This window comes from Macrosteles quadrilineatus, unplaced genomic scaffold (assembly GCF_028750875.1).
Source record: "Macrosteles quadrilineatus isolate MER2022 unplaced genomic scaffold, UCM_ALF_1.0 Scaffold_9__3_contigs__length_116548681, whole genome shotgun sequence".
Taxonomy (NCBI): Eukaryota; Metazoa; Arthropoda; class Insecta; order Hemiptera; family Cicadellidae; genus Macrosteles; species Macrosteles quadrilineatus.
The window spans coordinates 404,946-425,363 of NW_026542602.1; the positions used below are offsets into that span (position 1 = coordinate 404,946).

Consider the following 20,418-nt stretch of genomic DNA (forward strand, 5'->3'; position numbering starts at 1 on the left):
AACAGTGATATCAGTTAGGATAGAGTTCAACTTATCCTAAAATAAAATAAATCATAAAATAAAATATTAATTTTTATAAAATAGTTACTTGTTTTGAATTTTTTTATAGTAATAAAACATTCCTCACACTGCTAACACTTAACAAAACTTCTCAAATGTTATTAAAATAATTAAAGTAATATTTACATTTTAAGAATTAATTAAATAAGAACGCCTTCGCAAAGGAAACGCAACTACAACACGCTCCTGTATTGCGGGTATTGCATTGACTTTCTGCAGGCGTTTTTAATTTTTTTTTTTTTTAATTCTCGTCTCGATAAAAATCTCGGCTAAAAAGAAATCTCGTCTCGTGTAACGAGATTTAAAATTTCCCGAAAATTTCCCGAAATTTCGAGACTTGACCATCCCTACCTGAAATTTAAACTACACTCAAGGAACAGAAAAATCACAAACAAAAGGACTGACGAAAACAATAATAACAAAAATCTCACACCTGTATTGTTTAGCTAGAATCTTTAAGTTTTAGATACCAAAGTCCAGTTTCTAGTCAAAGCGATCTACGGACGTTTAAAACAAAGACTTCAATACTCCTTAAAAAACAACACCTCCAAGCAAATAAAATTTTACCATTACTAACAATATAACGTTAAAACCAAATCAACACAATGTTGTCTAAATAAACATCAAGTAACATAATATTGTTTAATGGATTTGTATTTAACGATAAAAATGTATACAAAATAAACTACAATTAATCAGTAAAATATTTTATTTTATAAATACATTGCTGCTTTGGTAAATACCAGATTAGAGTAGCAGGTTAAAAACCATATTTGCCAACACCTTTTTTTATTCTAAACAAATAAATTTTACTAAATCTAAATCCTCGACAAAATTTAATCAATCAACTGAAGTTATTCCAAGCTGCTTGTGAACTTCGGGGACGTAATCATCATACTGGGCGACAAAAAAATTCAGACTGATAGGATCGCTAAGGTTGTATTTTCGGGAAAACTTCTCAACCGAAAAGTTTCGTCTTCCTTGGTAACTCGTGTCCAAAAGAGGTTCGTCAAATGTGATATTTCCGCTCTGTTTGTATAGAAGGAATACATATCGGTGTAGACCCGTTCCTTTAGGAGGTCCAGAGCCGACATACTCTGCTAGATTATCTCCGCTCGCTACGTCGTTCCCCGCGATGTTTCCTACGAGCCAGTGAAGGAACTGGGTGGAAGCATCAGGGTCGACCATGGATAGCAAGAACCAAGAGTCACGGTCCGCCCAGTAGTCGACAACTGGTGGAAGTTTCACCTGCGTCGGTGTCAGCTCATTGCCGTAGTCCACGGTGTTGTTAGCGTAGGTTAGTTTCAACGCAAGGCTCCATCGCAGCCCCGTCACGACATCAGGAATGATGTTCAGAAGAGGCGCAGCTCTCCCGCAACACTCTGGGTACATCTTTGACACATCCTCGGGGGTAACGATCCATCCTGGAGCTAGCCCGATGGACGCACACCTAAAGACAAATGGTAAAATACACTAATCTGTAGCTCTATCTTTGGTATTAGTAATCTTGATCAACTGCGGCAAGGTTGGATTACAGAACAACAAAAACCCACAGAAAACATGTTGAAAATCAATTATTAAAGTTTGTCCACTGCCAAACATACTCATATTCATGGATTTGACCTACAAATAACCTAGCAAAAACATAAAATAACTAGTAAAAACACCATTGGTGTAAGCGCAAAACATTACAGATAAAGCGATACTCAACCAATCAGCCAAAGTTGTATGTTCACAGTCACACAGCAATCAGATGTTTAGGGTAGCATGATGTATCGATGTATGCTTGTATGAGGAGTTCACCAAGTGTGTTGTAAGGAGTGCACTCAAAAAGAAAAAGTACGGTTAAGTGTAGGTGCCGCCAAATACATATCGTCCAGTACAATCAGTGGCAGCAAAATAGGTTTTTACAATACACCTGCTGCGGTGTATAGTCATACATGTAATAAGAATGCGATTACTATGTACTTGATTGTCCAAAGGGAGGATTAGATAATGGAAGATCGGAAAGGAATTTACTGTAGCATTGACTAAAATTATTGCCTTTTAAGTTTAAACACTAAAGTTAATACCAAAAGTTAATTATCTAAAGTTATGTGAACCAGCGGTAGAGTGTAGTGTTTTTGGCTTCTTGGGACATCAAAATGAAAAACTTAAACCAATCCTGGCTCTTAGTCTACCATACTACCTACAGTCTTATCTATTTTCTATGGGAAATTCACTAAAACTACTACGTCCTGTATTCCGATTGTCAAATATTTTTCTGGTCATCTCAAAGCCAATATTAGGGGTTCTACTGTGCACTGTCTAATTAAACAATCCTGCAAAAATTAGTTCAATTTCATCAATTGGCTGCCAATCACTTACGCCTTCATGATCCATTGGTCAGTGCCAGCGCAGGCTCGGTAGACACACTTGCCAGGAACGTCGACTTTCTCCCCTACTTTGACTACGTGGTCGTCCACCATGCAGTCACCTGAAACTGTACATAACGTTTGTAGAGGGTGATTCAGTTTCAAGGTTAAAATTGGAAATGAAGGTAATATTTAGCAAGAAAGCCAAGTGGTTTGTTGAGAATTATTTTGAGAAAGGATAGATTTCAGTTAGCTTACCAGAGATAATTTTAAATATTTTTGAATATTGCGACTCTGTCACACTGATTTTATTTGATTTATTGCGTTTATTGATTATTGGCAAAATAATTGACAATATTGAATGAATGAGATCACACCTTAGTTTCTGACTTGAGTTGGTTGGTTTTTTCCATGATCATTTATTGCCCAATGATCTAGGAAAACTGAGTCCAGTTTCGAACCGTTAAAATTATTTTGTGTTTTCTCAGGATCGAATCGGCAACTATCTGATACAGCTTTTCAGCTGTATCTAAAAGAGCTTAACCTTATCGTTATCTTTTTTCCCATACATTCTTTAATGGGATATCTACTTTAGTTCTGGAGTATCTAAAAGTTGATTTTCTTACACTAAGTGTATACTATTATACAGACACTATAAACTATAAATTATGCAGAGTGTCCGGTCTAGAGGTATCAAGAAAATAATAATTCTGTTAGTGGTTTTAATTTGGTAATTTAAACTAAAAACCATAGTACATAAATCTCAACCTAATGATTATTTTTACTAAGGTGTAAAGTAATTAAAACACAATTGTTGGCTTTGAATCCGTAAGATTGCCTGTCTAAGTCATCCTGCTGTCACAGTTTTCATTTAGATGTACGTTTATTATATTAATGAGTATTTTAAAACTTAAAATATGGAATGGTAGCGTTTAATTTTGACCATATTGATGTTTACTAAATAATAGTGCACTCTTGGTTGTTTTCATATATTAGCATAGTTATTTTAAAATAAAAATACATCGTTATATCACACAAGTTAGTTGTTTCTTGATACAAATAGCCCAGAAACTCTGTTCTATGCAATAAATTATTACCTGAATGTGCAGTCAAGCAAACACTGAGCAGAGGAAACAATGATGGAAGTATCCAAACCATTTTGAGTCATCAGCTGACATAAAACTGGTGGGAAGACTTGAAACTCACACCAACACAAGTGTAAGATATGTGATGTTCTAGCTAAAGATTTAAATATTCACACGGCCTACGCATAACAAATGAAGGTTTTTTGTTAATGTGTTGAAAGTTTGAAGTCATCTGGTGGCCTTGAGGAATATGTTTGCATCTTTGTGCTGCACACTTGCCTCAAGGAAAACCGAGTAATTTATGGAGATGATGTCATAGGAATTTCCATTGAGATTTATTAGTGAATTTTACGCTTTCGGTTGATATGACTCTGTTGTTAGTCAATCATACCACTGAATAGTATTTTGGTACTTTTAAAATACATACAAATAAATATATAAAATGACTCTTATTAATACTTACTTACTTTCCAGGTCCGGAAATCAGACTTCGCTTTTCCAAAAATTAGCTACCGATATGGCTTTGTCATTTGCATGTAAAAGATCATCTAATGTGCAAGACCGGTCTAGGCGTGGGCAGATCAGCAGATGGCCAGGATCCTGAATAGCACCACACGCGCACAAGATGTTTTCTTCGTCTGGTAAGAGACCCCATTTCAACATGTTTGTCTTGCATTTTGGTACCTCGACCCTAATTCGATTTATGGTCTTCCACACCGTGTAATGAAAGCCTCCACCAGGAGCCAGTTCCTCCCTGGCTGGTATGGGAGGGTTAGTCAACTTGGCCTCCCACCTTGCCACCCGATTGCTTGAGAGTGATCCATCCAGGACTCGTGTCCGTGATAAAAAGTCTTTCTGGTCCGAAGCCGTCGCTCTGCAGGTTGGTGGTCGTGTAATGGGTGACGAGGGTCTTTCTCTTGCTTGGTCCTTTCTGCGTCGGCAGCGACATCACGTCGGATTGATGGAGGGGCGATCCCTATGATAGGATAGAGTCTGTTTACTGGGGTTAAATCTACAAAAGCGACACCTGTGATCTGTTTTCTCTCAAACCCATCCTCAATGTGCTGGGTCAGGTTTAAAACTTGGCCACAACAAGACTTGCCTGATCGAAAGCCTGCCTGTTGTGGAATGATTTTTTGTTCCAGAAAATCGCCGATTCGATTGAGTATCAGACGTTCTAATATTTATTTTATATGTGTGCATAAGAGAGAAACAGGTTGAAAGTTCTTAGGATCGTTTGGATCTTTCCCAGGTTTGATCTTTCCCAGGTTTGGGGTGCACAGAAGGAGCCTCCCCGAAGATTGTGACCATTACTTGCTATGAACGACATCACATTCGGGCGCGACCCGGGCAATGCTAACATGAATGTGAAAATGAATCTGCCTAAACGGTCTTTTTCAAGGCCATTAGTAACGATCTTGATTAATATCGAGGGAATATCGAGAGACAAAGAAGTATTACTGTCTGATATGTGCAAAACTCTTATTAATTACAAAATGCATAAGCAAGCAATATTACAACAGTTTATTTATCCTACTAATATTTTAAGTACGAAAGTTTGGATGTATGGACGTGTGGATGTATGAATGTATGTATGTATGTATGGATGGATGTATGTGACAAGTAAACGCAAAAAATACTAAACCGACAAGGTTGAAATTTGGTATGATGATAGCTCACATTCTCGATTAACATATAGAAATATTCTTACCTCAAAAATCCTTTCTGGTTCCACCCCATTGGCTCTGGAGTTTCTCATGTTAACCTTATGAGTATTTAAAGGAATTAAAGAATTTTGTCAGCCGTTTCAGCTGCACAAGTTGGTTCTATGATATTAAATAGCATTAAAAAGTTACAAGCCTTACCAACAAGGTGCAGCACTATTATGTTGTTTGCATTTTATGACAACAGCTAATTTGAACCAACTAGCAACAAAAAGTAGTGGTACACAATGAGAACTTTACTTTTTTCTATGGTTTAGGTGCAGTGGTAGAACATTAGGGCTATGGTAGATGTGTGCTACACTCTACACTATATTTATGTTGTGGATATTTATTGGCATGCGCTGTGGATGCGATACTCTCTGGTGTGGATTAACGTCTGCACGAGTGAGTACTACGACTATCCGCAGTACTATTGTGATAATTAGACCAATTCGTGTATACCAAGGCAAAAATGTGGTTCAGATTCCACTATAAACTGTAGGTCCCTTAGTTGCCATTAGCTGTTATTAATTAACAGCTGTGTCTAAGGAATATGTCGTCCTTAGTCACTAACAAGACTACAAGATCGCGCCACTCATCCTACACTCATCTCCATTCATACTTGGCTTAAAATACCTACTTTGTATGGTTGCCATTTCATAGAACAGTATTAAAAGTATTAAAGTATAGGATACCGTATAAATTAAAAGACCAAATTTTCTTAAACCCTGTCCTCTCTCATAACTGAAATAAACATTTTATACTTATATGCCAACCCCGTACGAAGGACGGGTACTCTGCTAGTCTTACTAATATTATAAATCTGAAAGTTTGTGAGTTTGTGTGTGTGTGTGTGTGTGTGTGTGTGTTGCTCAATCACGCATAAACTACTGGACGGATTGGGCTGAAATTTGGCATGATGATAGCTCACATTCCCGATTAACATTAAAGCATATTATTATCCCAAAAATCCTTTCGGTCTCCGCCCCAGTGGCTCTGTAGTTCCCCATGTTAACCTTATGGTTTTTCATATTTAAAAGGAATTAATGAATCTTAACAGCTGTTTCAATTAAACAAGTTGGTTCTGTTCTATGATGTTCAATAGCATAAAAGTTACAAGGATTACCAACAGGGTGCAGCACTATTATTTTTTTTTTTAATTTATGACAACAGCTAATTTCCAACCAATACCCCCGCCGCAGCAAACCTGCAGACTTAGCGAATTTCCATTTGCCTGATTGGATTTAAACTAAAATGTCTCCTTAAAAATATCACATTTAGCCTATTCCAAGTTTAAACAGAATTACTGTAGTTCAATGAGTACTTAGGTTTGCTGCAACAGGGAGGGTAAAATGTTTTTTTTTATGTAAAATGTTAAAAGGTACTGTGGTTTAGTAAGAAATTAATGTATTTTCCAAATTTGATCAAAATATGTTCATAAACAAGCAAACTACAACAGTTGACTTATTCTCCATAAGAATAACATGAGAATTTTAAAATTACAATTTTTTTGAATTTTCTCCGTAACAATTAGGCGCATAATAACGCTTCAATATACTAAATTATTTGTTTTTTTAAGCTCTACAAAATGATTTAAAAATAAATTGTGAAATTTTGTGTTTTTAGGGTCAAAAAAGGGAAAAACCTATTTTTACCCCATAAAACCCCCCATAAACCCCCGTTCCCATAGTCCGATCATGCTGGTTCGCGAACTCATTCAAGTTTATCCCGCCTTACACCTTCAAACCAAATTTCATCAAAATCGGACAAAAATTACTCAAGTTATCGTGCGGATGGACACATATATATATATATATATATCTCTATATATAGATATATAAAAATTTGAACGAATGGTGTTTTTGGCCTCTGGGGACATCAAAATGAAAAAGTAAATCGGTCCCGGGCTTAGGTCTTACCATGAGACCTACGGTAATAGCTACTTCCCTATAGGGAAATTCGCTAAAAGGTGAGTGAGCGTAGCGAACAAACTTCAACCTGGAGGCGAGTTAGCGTAGCGAACGAGCTAACCTGAAGGCAAGTGAGCGCAGCGAACGAGCTCCAACCTAAAGGTGAGTGAGCGTAGCGAACGAACTTCAACCAGGACGTGAATGAGCCATGCGAATACTTATGAGATTAAACGGGGCAAAGCCTGCGGATACAGCTAGTAATTAATAAATGCACGCATCTTAACTCAACACAAAATCTAATTCATGAATGTTTACAAGACAAAAACAATAGAAAACATATGATAGTAAAAATAGGTATAAATGAATTATTAACAGTCTTAGAGAAGACATAACAATATATATACTTTAGTACTGTACTTCTAACTTTCCCATTAAGTCACAATTTGGTAGTTTGAAAAAATAGGTTCAATATGATTTAAATTTTAGCTTATTTAGTACCTCGACTAAATCATGTGTAAAGAAGAATAACTGGTTCCCTAGATCATGTATATAAAGCCGAGTTCAAGGATAAGCTGGACCCAATTTTAAACCACCGAACATTCTAAGGGTTGAACCGGTAACAAAACAATCTCTGCCAAGATTTCAACTAAACGTTCGACAGTGTAGCTTGAAATGATTATCACTCAAAATACTTTGTTTCTCAAAACTGGCCTACTCCGACCCGCGTTTTGCATGTGATGCGATAGGGGTCTGAGAGATAACTGTACCCTCTCCACCCATCATACGGGGAAATTTTCTTCCTTGCGCCCCCAACAAACCCAAACCTTCTTGCATCCTTGGGCCTGGCCCTGAATCTACTGCTTAGACACAGCGATTAACCTTCCTTAGCAGCTTTCTTGAAGACATTTTTGCTCTATACCTAACACACTTGAAACACGTCTTGACTCACAAGGGGAGTTTTAACATTTGACTATTCATTTAATACTATGCTTCCATAAAATAGATAATTCATTTCAAAAGTTGTCTCTTTTAATTTAGAGGTCGTACGGAACGAGGTGAAGCTTGGAGGGGAATAGTGGTGTGGCGGGAGAAGTGTCGCTATGCGAGGCGACGATCGGCTCGTCTCCTACCCCCACCATGGATTTCCCCGCTTTAGACCGTTCCCGCCGAAAATCTCAGGCTTCACCTCGTTCCGCACGACCTCTACTCAGTTGCAATAAGTTAAGTGTCCTTTTAAAGTTCAATTTTGGTGCTTGAAGGATTGTTGCAGACCTTTCATTCTAACCTATCATATGTTTCAGGTTTCATTTTGTATTTTGTATTTTCATTTTGTTCTGAGTACTTTACAGTTTCCTGTGTTATTAGGTCTATTCTTTGTGATTTTCCAGGTTTTTGAAACTGTGGTTTTTAAATCTTGTTATGTTTTAGGTACTTTCTTAGCTGGAAACAGGATCAGATCCTTGATTGTAATGAAAACTAGTTTTTTACTAATTGTGATGGGAAGTCTGTAATAATCGCTCAAGCACCAAATATAGCCGAGTTTAGAATTACACATCTTTTGTCACAAACCGTCTCAAATGGTAACACATTCTACCTTTTTGTTAATAGTTCTAAGCTTTAGCATGCAAATAACAACGATTATTATAGTCACACAAAGAAATAGGTTTTCACGCTATAAAATAGGAATAGAAAACACTCTGATTATACAAAAGTTTTAAATATTTAATCTCAGTTCAATAATACACAACAACACAGTCACCACAGTTCAACATACACAATCATTCGTCTTTGAATAAACAATATTTACATTTCATTTTGAGGAGCTGCTCCAAGCTGCCTTGCAGGGGTACAAGGAATTCACAGGGACTCAAGCTATTCTCCCTCACCGAGCCGATGGTTCAATGTTTTTAACCTTGTTGTTGTTTTCTTTTCTCGAACCAGTAGTTACCGGAAGAAGTAGCGCTGGGTTGTGAGTTGTAACCGTTTTGTGGTTGTTGATAGTTGTTGGGGCCAGATGGCTGGTTGGAGTAGTTAGGTTGTTGTGGTTGTTGATAGTTGTTGGAGCCAGATGGCTGGTTGGAGTAGTTAGGTTGTTGTGGTTGTTGATAGTTGTTGGGGCCGAATTGTTGACCTGGCTGGTTGGGGTAGGAAGGTCGTTCAGTTTGTTGCCAGTTGACATTAGGTTGTTGTGGTTGTTGAGTTTGTACCCAAGGTCCGAGGCCAGGTTGTTGTGGATTTGGATTTTGACCAGGTTGTTGACCAGAAGCTCCCCATGGGTTGTTACCGTAGTTTTGTTGACCCAACACATTTCCAGATGGTGAGCTAGTCCCTGAGAGCTGTTTTTGAATTTCCGGTACATAACTGTCATACATGGCCTGAAATACATTAACACTTTCAGGACGACCGAGACGATAATTTTTGGCAAACTTCTTAATGGAAAATTTTGGTCTCCACCCAACAGAGTTCTTGTTCATCCTTTGCTGATTGATATTTATTCTTCCTGGTTGCTTGTAAAGCAAGAAGAAGTATCTGTGTAGCCCAGTCCCTTGCGGGGGTCCTGCTCCAACATATTCCACGATCGTTTCTCCGGACTTGATGTTGTCTCCGGGAATGTTCGCTACCAACCAGTGCAGGAACTCTCTGTTTTGCGGATTCTGTCTGCTCGGTGCATCCGGATCTACCATGGCAAGGAGGTAGTAGGACTTGGGATCCGCCCAGAATGTGTAGTTTACTTCTGGTTCTCCTTTAACCTGAACAGAAAAAATCAAAATTCTCAATGATTATATAGATATGTATTTGACGGAACATATTTTTATTTGTTATTTGACTATTTGACTATTTGTTTATTTGACTATTGGATAGTCAAAGATTATAGTCTACACCTGTGGCATCATAAGTTAGAGAGCCACAAATTCTTAAGGAAAGTAGTTTAAATCAGCAGTTTAAGCAGGAGACGGAAGTTCATATTCATAAATATGCAACCGTAATATTTTACTCTAAAATGATCAAGCAAAACATAATATCAATTAATCATATACATTCTACTACTTATTGGACAACTACACTAATAACTAGTTCTATTCCAAGCAAGAATTTTTTTGACCTAGATGACATTTGTCATTGGGCAGCTATCTATCAAAGGGACCGGTTCGACATTAACCGGACCATGGTTTTAGACCGTTCACTCAAGTTTACTTAGAAAAAAACGGCTAGAAATACCAATGTTATTGAAGCAGAAACACACAAAAAAGACATTATTGTTTGTGTATTTCATGCTGACTACAATAAATGAAGGGTATGTGTAAAAGGGGCTTAGATTACTTGCGATTGTTTTACTGACCACAACAACCTTACTTGTTTGACAAGGATTAGGGGCAGAGTAATGGGGGAGGGGCATGGAGGTAACACCCCACCAAACAATTGATTCGGTTATTTAATTCAGTCGCGTTTCAATAGCTACTAAAAGCAAACAGGGTCATTTTCCAGGATTGTTAATGCTTTTTTGAAGAAAGCTAAATTATCAGCAATCTGTTAAATTTTATTTAACTTTTTGTTTGTGAGCTAGATTGTTTACCTGAGTAGGTGTCAAGGTAGTGCCAACATCAACTGTCACACCTGGACCGTAGTTGATGGTCATATACTCAGTTCCAGGTTGTGAGTCGAGCACATCCGGAACTATATCCAGTGGAGGAATCAAGTGAGCGCAACACTCTGGATACTTGGCTGTATTAGAGGTATCCTCGGTCGTTGAACCCCAGCCTGCTGGAACTCCTAGATATCCACATCTGAAAAGTAAATAGCAGACTAAATAATTACTAAAATCGATCACTGGTAAAAATGGCTGTTTTGGTACCCCAAGCATCAATTTGTATGCTTTCCACTAGATCAACCTTATTGGGGATCTCCTGAATGGCAATAGTCACAGAGGGTACGGCACAGAGGAAACACGCTTATTGGACTCTGGTATGTCTTGCGGGAAATATACTTGTGATGAGCATGGAAGAGTGCGAATGGCGAGCACTGTGCAGAAGTTCTTATTGTACAGAGGACAGGGTCTTCCTTCACTGTGAGCGTTGTAGTACATGAGGGCAAGGGGGGGTTGTTGGACTTAGCTCTAGACACCAGTACTAGTGCTAGACACCACGTGTACCATGGAGTGTATCCTCTGTTCCTTACTCATCTGTGCCATAGTTTTTTTTTCCTAGGACGCTACGCTAGGTACAAGCCCGTAGTTGTTTTTCACATTGTTAATCATCATGCTAGATCTAGGAGTTGCGACATTATCATTTAGATGAAATCCATTGATGATTTGGCTGGATTTGAACCCGGGACCTCAGGGAGCAAAGTCCTGCGCTCTAACCACTACACCAGTTCGTTCTCCATTGGCGCCATAGAGATAGAAGTGGGAAGGAGCCAAAGAAAGAGTGTTTCGAAAGCTGAGTAAAAGCAGTTAGGGAAAATAACTCGTCGAAACTCAGTGGCAATGGAGTGAGTAGTTAAAACACATTAATAATAATGTACCTTCTCTCTCTTCAGCCTTTTGAGTGTGCAGTAAATTACTTGTTTCAAGTCTAGTGACACATTATCAAATCCGACACCAAATTCAGATTGTGTAGTGTCAGCTGTACAACCTCCGTCTGTCTGTTCCAAAAGTGTAGCACGCCTTTCGTTTTAATCTTTTTATTGTTCATTTTGTGTTGGTACGTGTGCAATGATGAAGATGTTTGTGGGATCAGTCTAATTTGATGTCAGATTGACCAATGGGACACTCGATTTATAAAGGATTGTTAAATCTATGATCAATAATCTATGATAAATTTAAGTAGCAATTGTACTTTCTTCCTATTACTAGGTATGTTCCTGTATAAAACAGTGAATTTACAAGATCGAAGATATTCTATTCTGCATTCTTACAAGCAACAAATTAATTTCATACCACAATAGTTTTACACGATGTGTCATCATTTGGTTGCAAATATGCAATTGTTAAGTAAGAATCTAGAAATTCACTGTTAAACCGTTATAAATGAATAATTAAATTAACAAAATAACATTACTCAATATCAAGAGAAAGGCTAGTAGCTTTTTGATGGTTCAGAACTGGGCTTCGATCATCTCAGTCAGTAACAAAGCCCAACCATCTTGTCCATATGTCAAAGAAATCTTTAAGTGTTCAACTTACGGTCCCGTGGTCCATTCCCCGTTGCCGATACATTTGTGCAATCTGCATTTGCCTGGTACGTCCACTTGCTGGCCTAGTTTTATTTTTTCTCCACTGTCTAACGTGCAGCCTTTTGGGCGGTTCTGTTTTTGTCCTAAAGGAGAAAATAAAACAAATAGAATCTCTTTCCATTTTTTGGATTGCTGTTATTTTATAGCCTCTCCCTTTCTCATACTACATATAATATGATGATATCCATCAGGAACATAAAAAAAGAACATCATAAAGACACATAGGTAGAAAATGGATATCAAATAAACTTCTCTTATTGATTTTGATTGTAACCTAATTGAGTGGGGCAACTTACTCTTTATGATAGATATACAATCTGCATATTCAAAATTTTGTGAATTATTAACTTTTTTCGTCTAATCCTAATCATATTATTATTCTTTATGCCTCAGAAATGAGTTTTGAACTTTGAACAGAAAGAAAAGGCAAAGAGAAAACCGAGCAGATGAGATTAAGGAAAACCAGCTGTAATCAAACATAACAAAAATAATAGAACAAAGAACTCTCAACGGTCAAAGACTGACAAATCAGCACAAGGACATTACACTTTATTCTACCTTATTCTTGCAGAGACTTAAACACTTTGTCAGAGCGTGAATATGTTAAGAAAAACCAACCTTCTGTAAAGCAATATTGTTTCCAGAAAACGATAAAATTCATATACATTTAGTATTGAGGCATGTACCGTCAAATGCATGGTGTTATGGTCCGTTTTTCCAGTACCGGTACAAAAGTATTTTTTAAAAATAAATTTAACATCTACATTTTACCACAGATGAGGAAATAGACAAGGGAATTGCATATTTCCTTATCTGTGATTTTACGTCAAAATGTTAGCTTTATTACAATTGTTGATCTTTTTTAGGGTAGTTTAATTTCTTACAATTATTAAGTTTCTCACAAACATAGCAATTAATATCATCATCATTAATATTCAAAGTTGCATACTGGCCAAAAGCATTGAATAAGTATACTAGTACAGTCAATGCTCCTAGTAGGACCTATGTAATGGTAGCCAAAACCTGCTTAACATTTTGGACAAATTATCCTCAAACATAAGTTAAAAGTATATCATTTTGAAAGTTACATCCTTAATTTTCTCAAACAGTTTAAAGTTATCAAATAAAACTCAGTTAAGTCTAAGTTTTTGTTGTTTGTAAGCAACATTTGTATTACATTTTTAAAGACAATAACTCTATCTTATGAAATTGCCTTTTTCAATACATCTGTAATTTAAATACCAGTTGAAAAGGAAGGTAATAAAGAAGAAAATTGTAAAAGACATATTCAAATTACCGAAATGTATTTAAAAATTGTAAAATCATCACATCAGAATGTTTTATCATAGTAACACAAAAGTGAATAGTTAAAAATAAACTATAGAATTGAAGAAAAACAAATTTTACACTATGGGGATATCCATACTATAGTCTATGACTCATAATATTTATCTGTTATTTCTTTAAATTTGTTTTTCTTTATTTATCACCCTTTATTAATAATAACTTGTATACAATATTTTGCCAATATATCACAAATATTAATTTCCAACTTGTGATATGTTCATCCAAAATTTATTGTTTTTTTCGTAACTATTCTTTTTTAGAATAAAACTCAATCAACATAATCCAGAAAAGGAAGGAAACCTAACTTTAAGCACCTTAAACAAATCCGCCTACGCAAAGTTATAAGGAAAACTGTGATTCCACATTTTTGGGACCGGTTTTGCAAAGAAGGAAAACTCCTAAAAAAATCCAAAAAATGTTCATATTGAACAATTTTAGGATAAAATCAATAAGTTCTCAAACATTACATAATTTATTACAAAAAATCACTTAAAAACCTATTTATTTATTTTAAAACCATTAAAATTTTTATTGATCGACTCACGATTTTATTGATTTGACCAACTAATCGTAATATTACAACAAATAATAACAAAATCTTCACCACTCACCTCTTCCACTCACTATAACAGCACAAATAACTAACACAATACACTTATCTAAATACATTGTTGAGTCTTTCACTAATAATGTCCAGAGGCTAACTGACCGGGATGTCCAACTGAGAAGATATAAACTGGTTCGGTTGGCAACTCTGTGACTGACCTAAACGTTGGCACCACTTGTGGTGGGGGCAGGAAATAAACAGTTAATATAAAATGCAAACCAATCATATAAAACATATCAAGCTTAATGGACTGTTGAAGATAATTTCTCTTCAAGTTTAGATCAATTATAAGAATTGATAGCTGATATCCAAGTAAAACTTCTAGCCAAACCAAACCAGGAAATTTACTTGGTAAAATAGAATGGTTTTCCCAAGCATCACTATTTTCCCTATCAAGATAACTGACCAGGTCACTAACCTTGACCTCTAGTTGTTTTTGATTAAGTGTTTCGTTGGTGGATTCAAGCTATTTCAATAATTATCAATTAAAAGTTCAAGTATTCCTTAGTGCCAAGTGTTATGTCTGGTTGTTTTTGACCAGATTAATCCAGGGCAGTGGGGCTCCCACAAAGTTGTTTGATTTCAACTTTTCTGTGCAGCTTTTTTTACAAGTTATCATTTGCTTTGGTATTTGATCTTGTCAAAGCTTTGTAATTTATAAGTACAAACCCAAGAGAATTGTTTTACAAGCGACCCTGGAATATTATTATTTTTAAGAGGGGGGACTATATAAGCATTCAATAGAGGTATCTCTGTATTAGGTGATGTGTGGTTGTACTGTTAATTGGTGTTTATTAATTTATTTCCAAACTGATTATTTAATAATATAGCTAACAAATATTTATGAAACTGTGTAATTAGACTATTCTAAAGCTGAAAGTGTGTGTCTTAGTTTGTTAGACATAATGCAATTGCATATAATTGTAAAGGAAATAAATAAAAAAGGAAAAATCAAGATACACTCTACCAAACGAAACATAACTTAAAATTTCCTCAGTCCATCCGGATGTCAAATTTAAAAGGGTTTTATGTACCCAAAACAGATATATTTCCTCCTAAAAATCAAGCTTGAAAATTGTTATGAAAACAGTATGTACAGAAGAAGAAACTAAAATTATACCTACTTGAAAAAGTATTTTTATATTGAAGGTAAAGTACTTGTTTAACATAATGTTATTTAAATAGAGAATGGATCTAGATATGACATGTTTAAGAAAACGTCCATAAAAGTCCAATCAGGAAAATATAAATTTATATAGTCTGCACGTTTGCAGCAACAGGGGAGAAGAAGCAAAGTACCCTACTTAGGAGGAAAAGACGGAAAACATGTGACACTCTTGAATATTTAAAGTAAATCAATTCAGATGGAAACTTGTTTGGAAGATGTAAATTACAATTGGTTTTCCCTAATCTTTCAACAGCTGGGATCAGTGTACAGTCAGTGCAAGCCTGCAGAACCGGTTTTAAGCATATTGACCTTGTTATAACACAGCCTACACATAGGAAAGCTTGAACTGAAACTCATAACACTGAACAGGACTGTAGTGAGAGATGTTTACAAGGTATTTTATAGTGGTACTGTGTGTGGCATCTATCTTTGCAGAGGTACAAGGTAGGTATTGAAGTTCAAAGTTAGTCTGGGTAAAAACATATTGGAAACTTTCTATCACACTCTCTAATCCAGATTATAAGTTTCAAGTTACAGGATATAGGAAACTGGTTCTATGATGCATACTACTAAAAACGTAAAATGCTTTCAAATGATTATTAAAACTATTGTTGTTCATGTAATAATGTTTATGATTAACTGACAAACAGATTACAGTACTGTATTGTACTTCAAATCAAATCAAACGATCTTTATTCATTTCTAAATACATATTTTGTTTACTTTAATTCTATGGTAGAAGAGTAACAATATTATTGTGATGATTAACTTTATCTCTAGAATTTTCAGAAGCCAAAGGGTCACTCTGGTTTTCCCCCAGATTTTCCTCTTACATAGAAATATTCTAACTATAATCAATTAATAGTTAAACATATAAACACAAAATATTTTACACTCTAAAAATTTGAGTAATGTTTGAATTTCCATTTTATACGGGAAGAATTTAGGGCCCACGTTAAATTTTTGATCAGAGAATTACTAAATGCATTTAATCATGGAAGTACTCAGTATTTAGTCAGGGAATACTCATTTTATAATTAGGGAATATCCTGTTTTCTCAGTTAATACTCAGTTTTTTTTTACTCAGGGAAAACACAGTATTTTCTCAGGAATATTCCTGTGACATCCTACCACGTGAGAGTTTTGAGCTCAATGTGATTTTGACTGGTTTTCTTGATACAAAATTATCAATAGATGTTGCTATAATGCACAGTCTTTCAACTTTGATTCAAGCTTTATATCATTCTTGATTATACAGGGTGTGGCAAAACAGATTGAATAGTTTGAACCATGTAGACGTTCCGATAGAAGGCATTTGATTGCGTTATGAATTTCTCGTTGAGTTTGAGAAGAATCCTAAAATCATGATTGCGTTTTCATCCTTAAAAATGTTTGGTTGGCTGAGAATAAAAAGAATTAGATGATGAAAAATGCAGAGACTGTGTAAACACCTAGGAAACTACTCTGCTAGGAAAATACTCTGCTAGGAAACTACTCTGCTAGGAAACTACTATAAGCTGCTCTGACCAACTAAACGCCCTAGGAGCTATAAATAGCAATAGCCTCGTTGACCAAAGTCAAAACCTACCAGCAAATAGCTCTTTGCGCTACAATCACTTGTTGTTTTAGATTACACACATACAGCATAATCTCAATGGTGTTCGAACCAAACTATGATGGTGACTGATTCGGTGTGAGTGGCTGATGACAAAAGGGCCAATAGAGAATAAAGGCCTTTCTCATTCACATTCGGATTACACCTGGGCCAAACTGCTCAGTCTGTTTTGCCACACCCTATACATCCTTTAAAACGTTCACCCTCAAGAGTTAACTGTTTTCAGATGAGAAGACCGCTTGCAAGACAGACGATGGGAAGGAACTGAAAGTCAACGAGCAATATGATAAACCAGGAGCGTGTTATGCAAACATCTGCAAAGAAGACGGGACTTTCGCGGTTGGAGCGTAAGCATGACATAAATAACCATTAAGCATTGACATTTAAGCCGCAAAGTCAGATATGCTCACGAATATCTCATGAATACATTCACTTGCAAGTATTGAGTATTCATACAATTACAACTTAACAGATATTGTTTTTCCTGACCGATGCTGCAACATCTTCCTCCTTGAAGACAAGTTTTAGATCTATATCAGTTCGGTTTACCAGCAGTAGTATGGTGCAGTATCTGGGGTTGGTTTCCATGGTTAATGAAAATCATTGTCTAAGGTTTGAACCTATCTTGTTCCAGTATAGTGAGGGATTTATAAGGATTTCACCTGTCTGAAGTATAGGCTTGTCTAAAATAAATTTTGGACGACTTGGATGGCTGATTGTTTGGAGGACAGATTATTTTTGTCGCTTACAGGATGAACGGGCAATAGTACAAGTATATTTCATTTGTACTTACCTACACCTCTTGCAAGAATCGTTTTGTGAGTTGTATTTATAGTTCTGTTCAGTATTCAGACCTATAACTTAAATGAGTCATTGGCAATGAGACATTTACTTTACTATTTTGAGAACCCCAATTCATTTTTGTCTCAATGGTCAAAAGTAGAAGTACTTACACAGTAACTAAATCAATAATCTATATTATTAATACGCTACATGAAACTTATGAACAATAAGGCTTTTTTGTTTTAAGATTGAACCCCACATATTATATACCAAAATATTCGTCTAGGTGTGTAGATTTGCAAACTGACCTTACATTTTTGAAAAAGTCCCTTGGGCTCTGCCCCAGTTTTTTAATTTTATTTATTTATTTTAGTTGTAATTTAAGGAAACGTGTGCAAGAACATTGAACAGATTACTAGATTTAATAATACCAAGATATGTGTACATCTATGAAAACAGAAAAAAAATAATTCTATTACCACTTATTGTACATATAATTTTACCCGGGCAAAGCCGGGTTTTGCTGCTAGTACTTGATTATTATTGTTCCGGTTTTCCTCCAAGGACTTTTTCACAAGCAATATCATTAAACGTTCCATTCCCACACACTAGATTGAACGTTATTCAAAACCAGTGGTATAGTGTGGTGGGAATGTTTGGGAACAGCGTTCCCACTCTGCTCTTTCCAAAAATGCTCTATGTTAGTTTGTCAGTTTTTCCCCCAAGACGATGATGAGCGCTCATGCTTTGAAAAAGGTTTACCACTACATCATTGTTGAAAACCCTCATTTTTTGTTTTAGGTGTGGGATCATAGGGCTACCTCAAGGTTGGGCCACTACACCAGTAGACCCGACTAAAGGATTTCCTGCATGTTGCGCCACACCTGTCCCACCCCTGGAAATCATACCTGATGTCTTAGACAAGTTTGATCTTGCCAACCAGATGAACCAATTGGAGATCTCCTATGGAGACAACGTCACCGTCAACATGGGCAACAAGCTGACCCCGACCCAGGTCAAGGGTCAACCCTCGGTCAACTACACTTCCTGGGCTGACCCTCAGGGGTTCTACCTCCTGGCCATGGTCGACCCTGACGCGCCCAGCGTGATTAACCCTGAAGCACGAGAGTTCCTGCACTGGCTGGTCGGTAACATCCAGGGAACCGACTTATCCTCAGGAGATGTCATTGCCGAATACATCGGTTCTGGTCCTCCCAAAGACTCGGGATTCCACAGATACGTCTTCCTTGTATACCAGCAGCCTGAGAAGATCACCTTCGAGGAGCCGAGAGTCAACAAAACCACGGTTATGTTCAGAAGGAAGTTCTCCATCCGCAAGTTTGCTGAGAAGTACACACTGGGCGATCCGAAGGCTCTGAATGTTTACCAAGCTGAATATGACGATTATGTTCCCATTCTTCACGCACAGTTTGGACTGAAGAAAGACAACTAGTCTAGGTTAATTTGGATTGTTAGTTGTAGTGGTTAAATAAAAGCGTTTATTAAACGTGAGATTTTTTTCCTGATTTACTTGAAAGGTTGACAGGAACCTCACAGACTGTTGGGATGTTGATGTTAGAAGCTTTGTACTAGGTATCTACACAGTACTACTAGAAATGGAAACTATCCCAAACAGCTTTACCCCTCCTAGTTCAAAATTTTTTGTAATACTTTATTTTGAAATGGTAACCATACGAATGTAGGTATTTTAAGCCAAGTATAATGAAAATGAGAGTAGGATGAGTGGCACGATTTTGTGGTCTTGTTAGTGACTAAGTATATTCCTTCGACACAGCTGTTAATCAATAGCCCATACAGCCAATGGCAACTAAGGGACCTACAGTTTATAGAGGAATCCGAACCACATTTTGCCTTTTAATTAACGAATTGGTTTAATTATCAGGATCATACTGCGGATAGTTGTAGTACTCAATATTGCGGACATTAATCCACACGAGGGAGTACCGCATCCACAGTGCATGCCTATAAATATCTACAATTTGTGACCTCCTAGTAGCTGGATTACAGGATGACGCCACCGTCCCAGTCATGTTATTAGTATTGTCAAGCTTCTAGAAATATTCACATGTTTAACCTATACCTGTTATTTAATACAGGTGCATCAGAATACAGCTCCCAGAATTGAGTTACTGATTCTCAGAGAAAGCAATTGTTTTAAATATATTATATTTTGTATGATAAAAATGCTCCTGACTAAAGAAACTGCTAGTCCTAGCCAGCAGCAAAGCTTCACAAGCAGTGGTTTATAGTAAAGTGGAACACGTTCTCAAGCTGTAAAAACATTATAAATAGACTGCCGATATTTTTCCTGAGACGATGATAACGTTCCGATACTGGAAAATGTAGGACTACACTACTGTAAGGATTCTTACTCCATTCTGTAGCTAATCTTTCATACATATTAATCATATTTGCATTAAAAGTTGGGTTCCTTTCTACAGTTATAATAAGAATAATGCATAACCAATGGGTAATTTAATTTATTCCAGGGTTAGGCAAGTTCCAAGTATCAGAGGTTTGAAAAATCCCTGTA

General features: G+C 36.5%; 2 protein-coding genes across 2 annotated transcripts; one reads left to right on the top strand and one right to left on the bottom strand.

Annotated features, from left to right (window-relative positions):
- Positions 1–737: 737 nt before the first annotated feature.
- On the bottom strand, positions 738–14,471 carry LOC129002222 (uncharacterized). The gene is made up of 8 exons (XM_054429871.1): positions 14,303–14,471; positions 12,295–12,427; positions 10,687–10,897; positions 9,025–9,862; positions 8,249–8,315; positions 3,512–3,534; positions 2,428–2,542; positions 738–1,510 (listed from the first exon to the last, which is right to left on the bottom strand). The coding sequence occupies exons 1-8, from the start codon at positions 14,358–14,360 to the stop codon at positions 901–903; spliced, it is 2,055 nt and encodes a 684-aa protein (XP_054285846.1). The 5' UTR covers positions 14,361–14,471; the 3' UTR covers positions 738–900.
- Positions 14,472–15,775: 1,304 nt separating this feature from the next.
- LOC129002487 (protein D1-like) lies at positions 15,776–19,376 on the top strand. The gene is made up of 3 exons (XM_054430331.1): positions 15,776–15,910; positions 17,308–17,428; positions 18,666–19,376. Exons 1-3 carry the CDS (start codon positions 15,850–15,852, stop codon positions 19,315–19,317), a joined length of 834 nt encoding a protein of 277 aa, XP_054286306.1. The 5' UTR covers positions 15,776–15,849; the 3' UTR covers positions 19,318–19,376.
- The last annotated feature ends 1,042 nt before the right edge of the window (positions 19,377–20,418 follow it).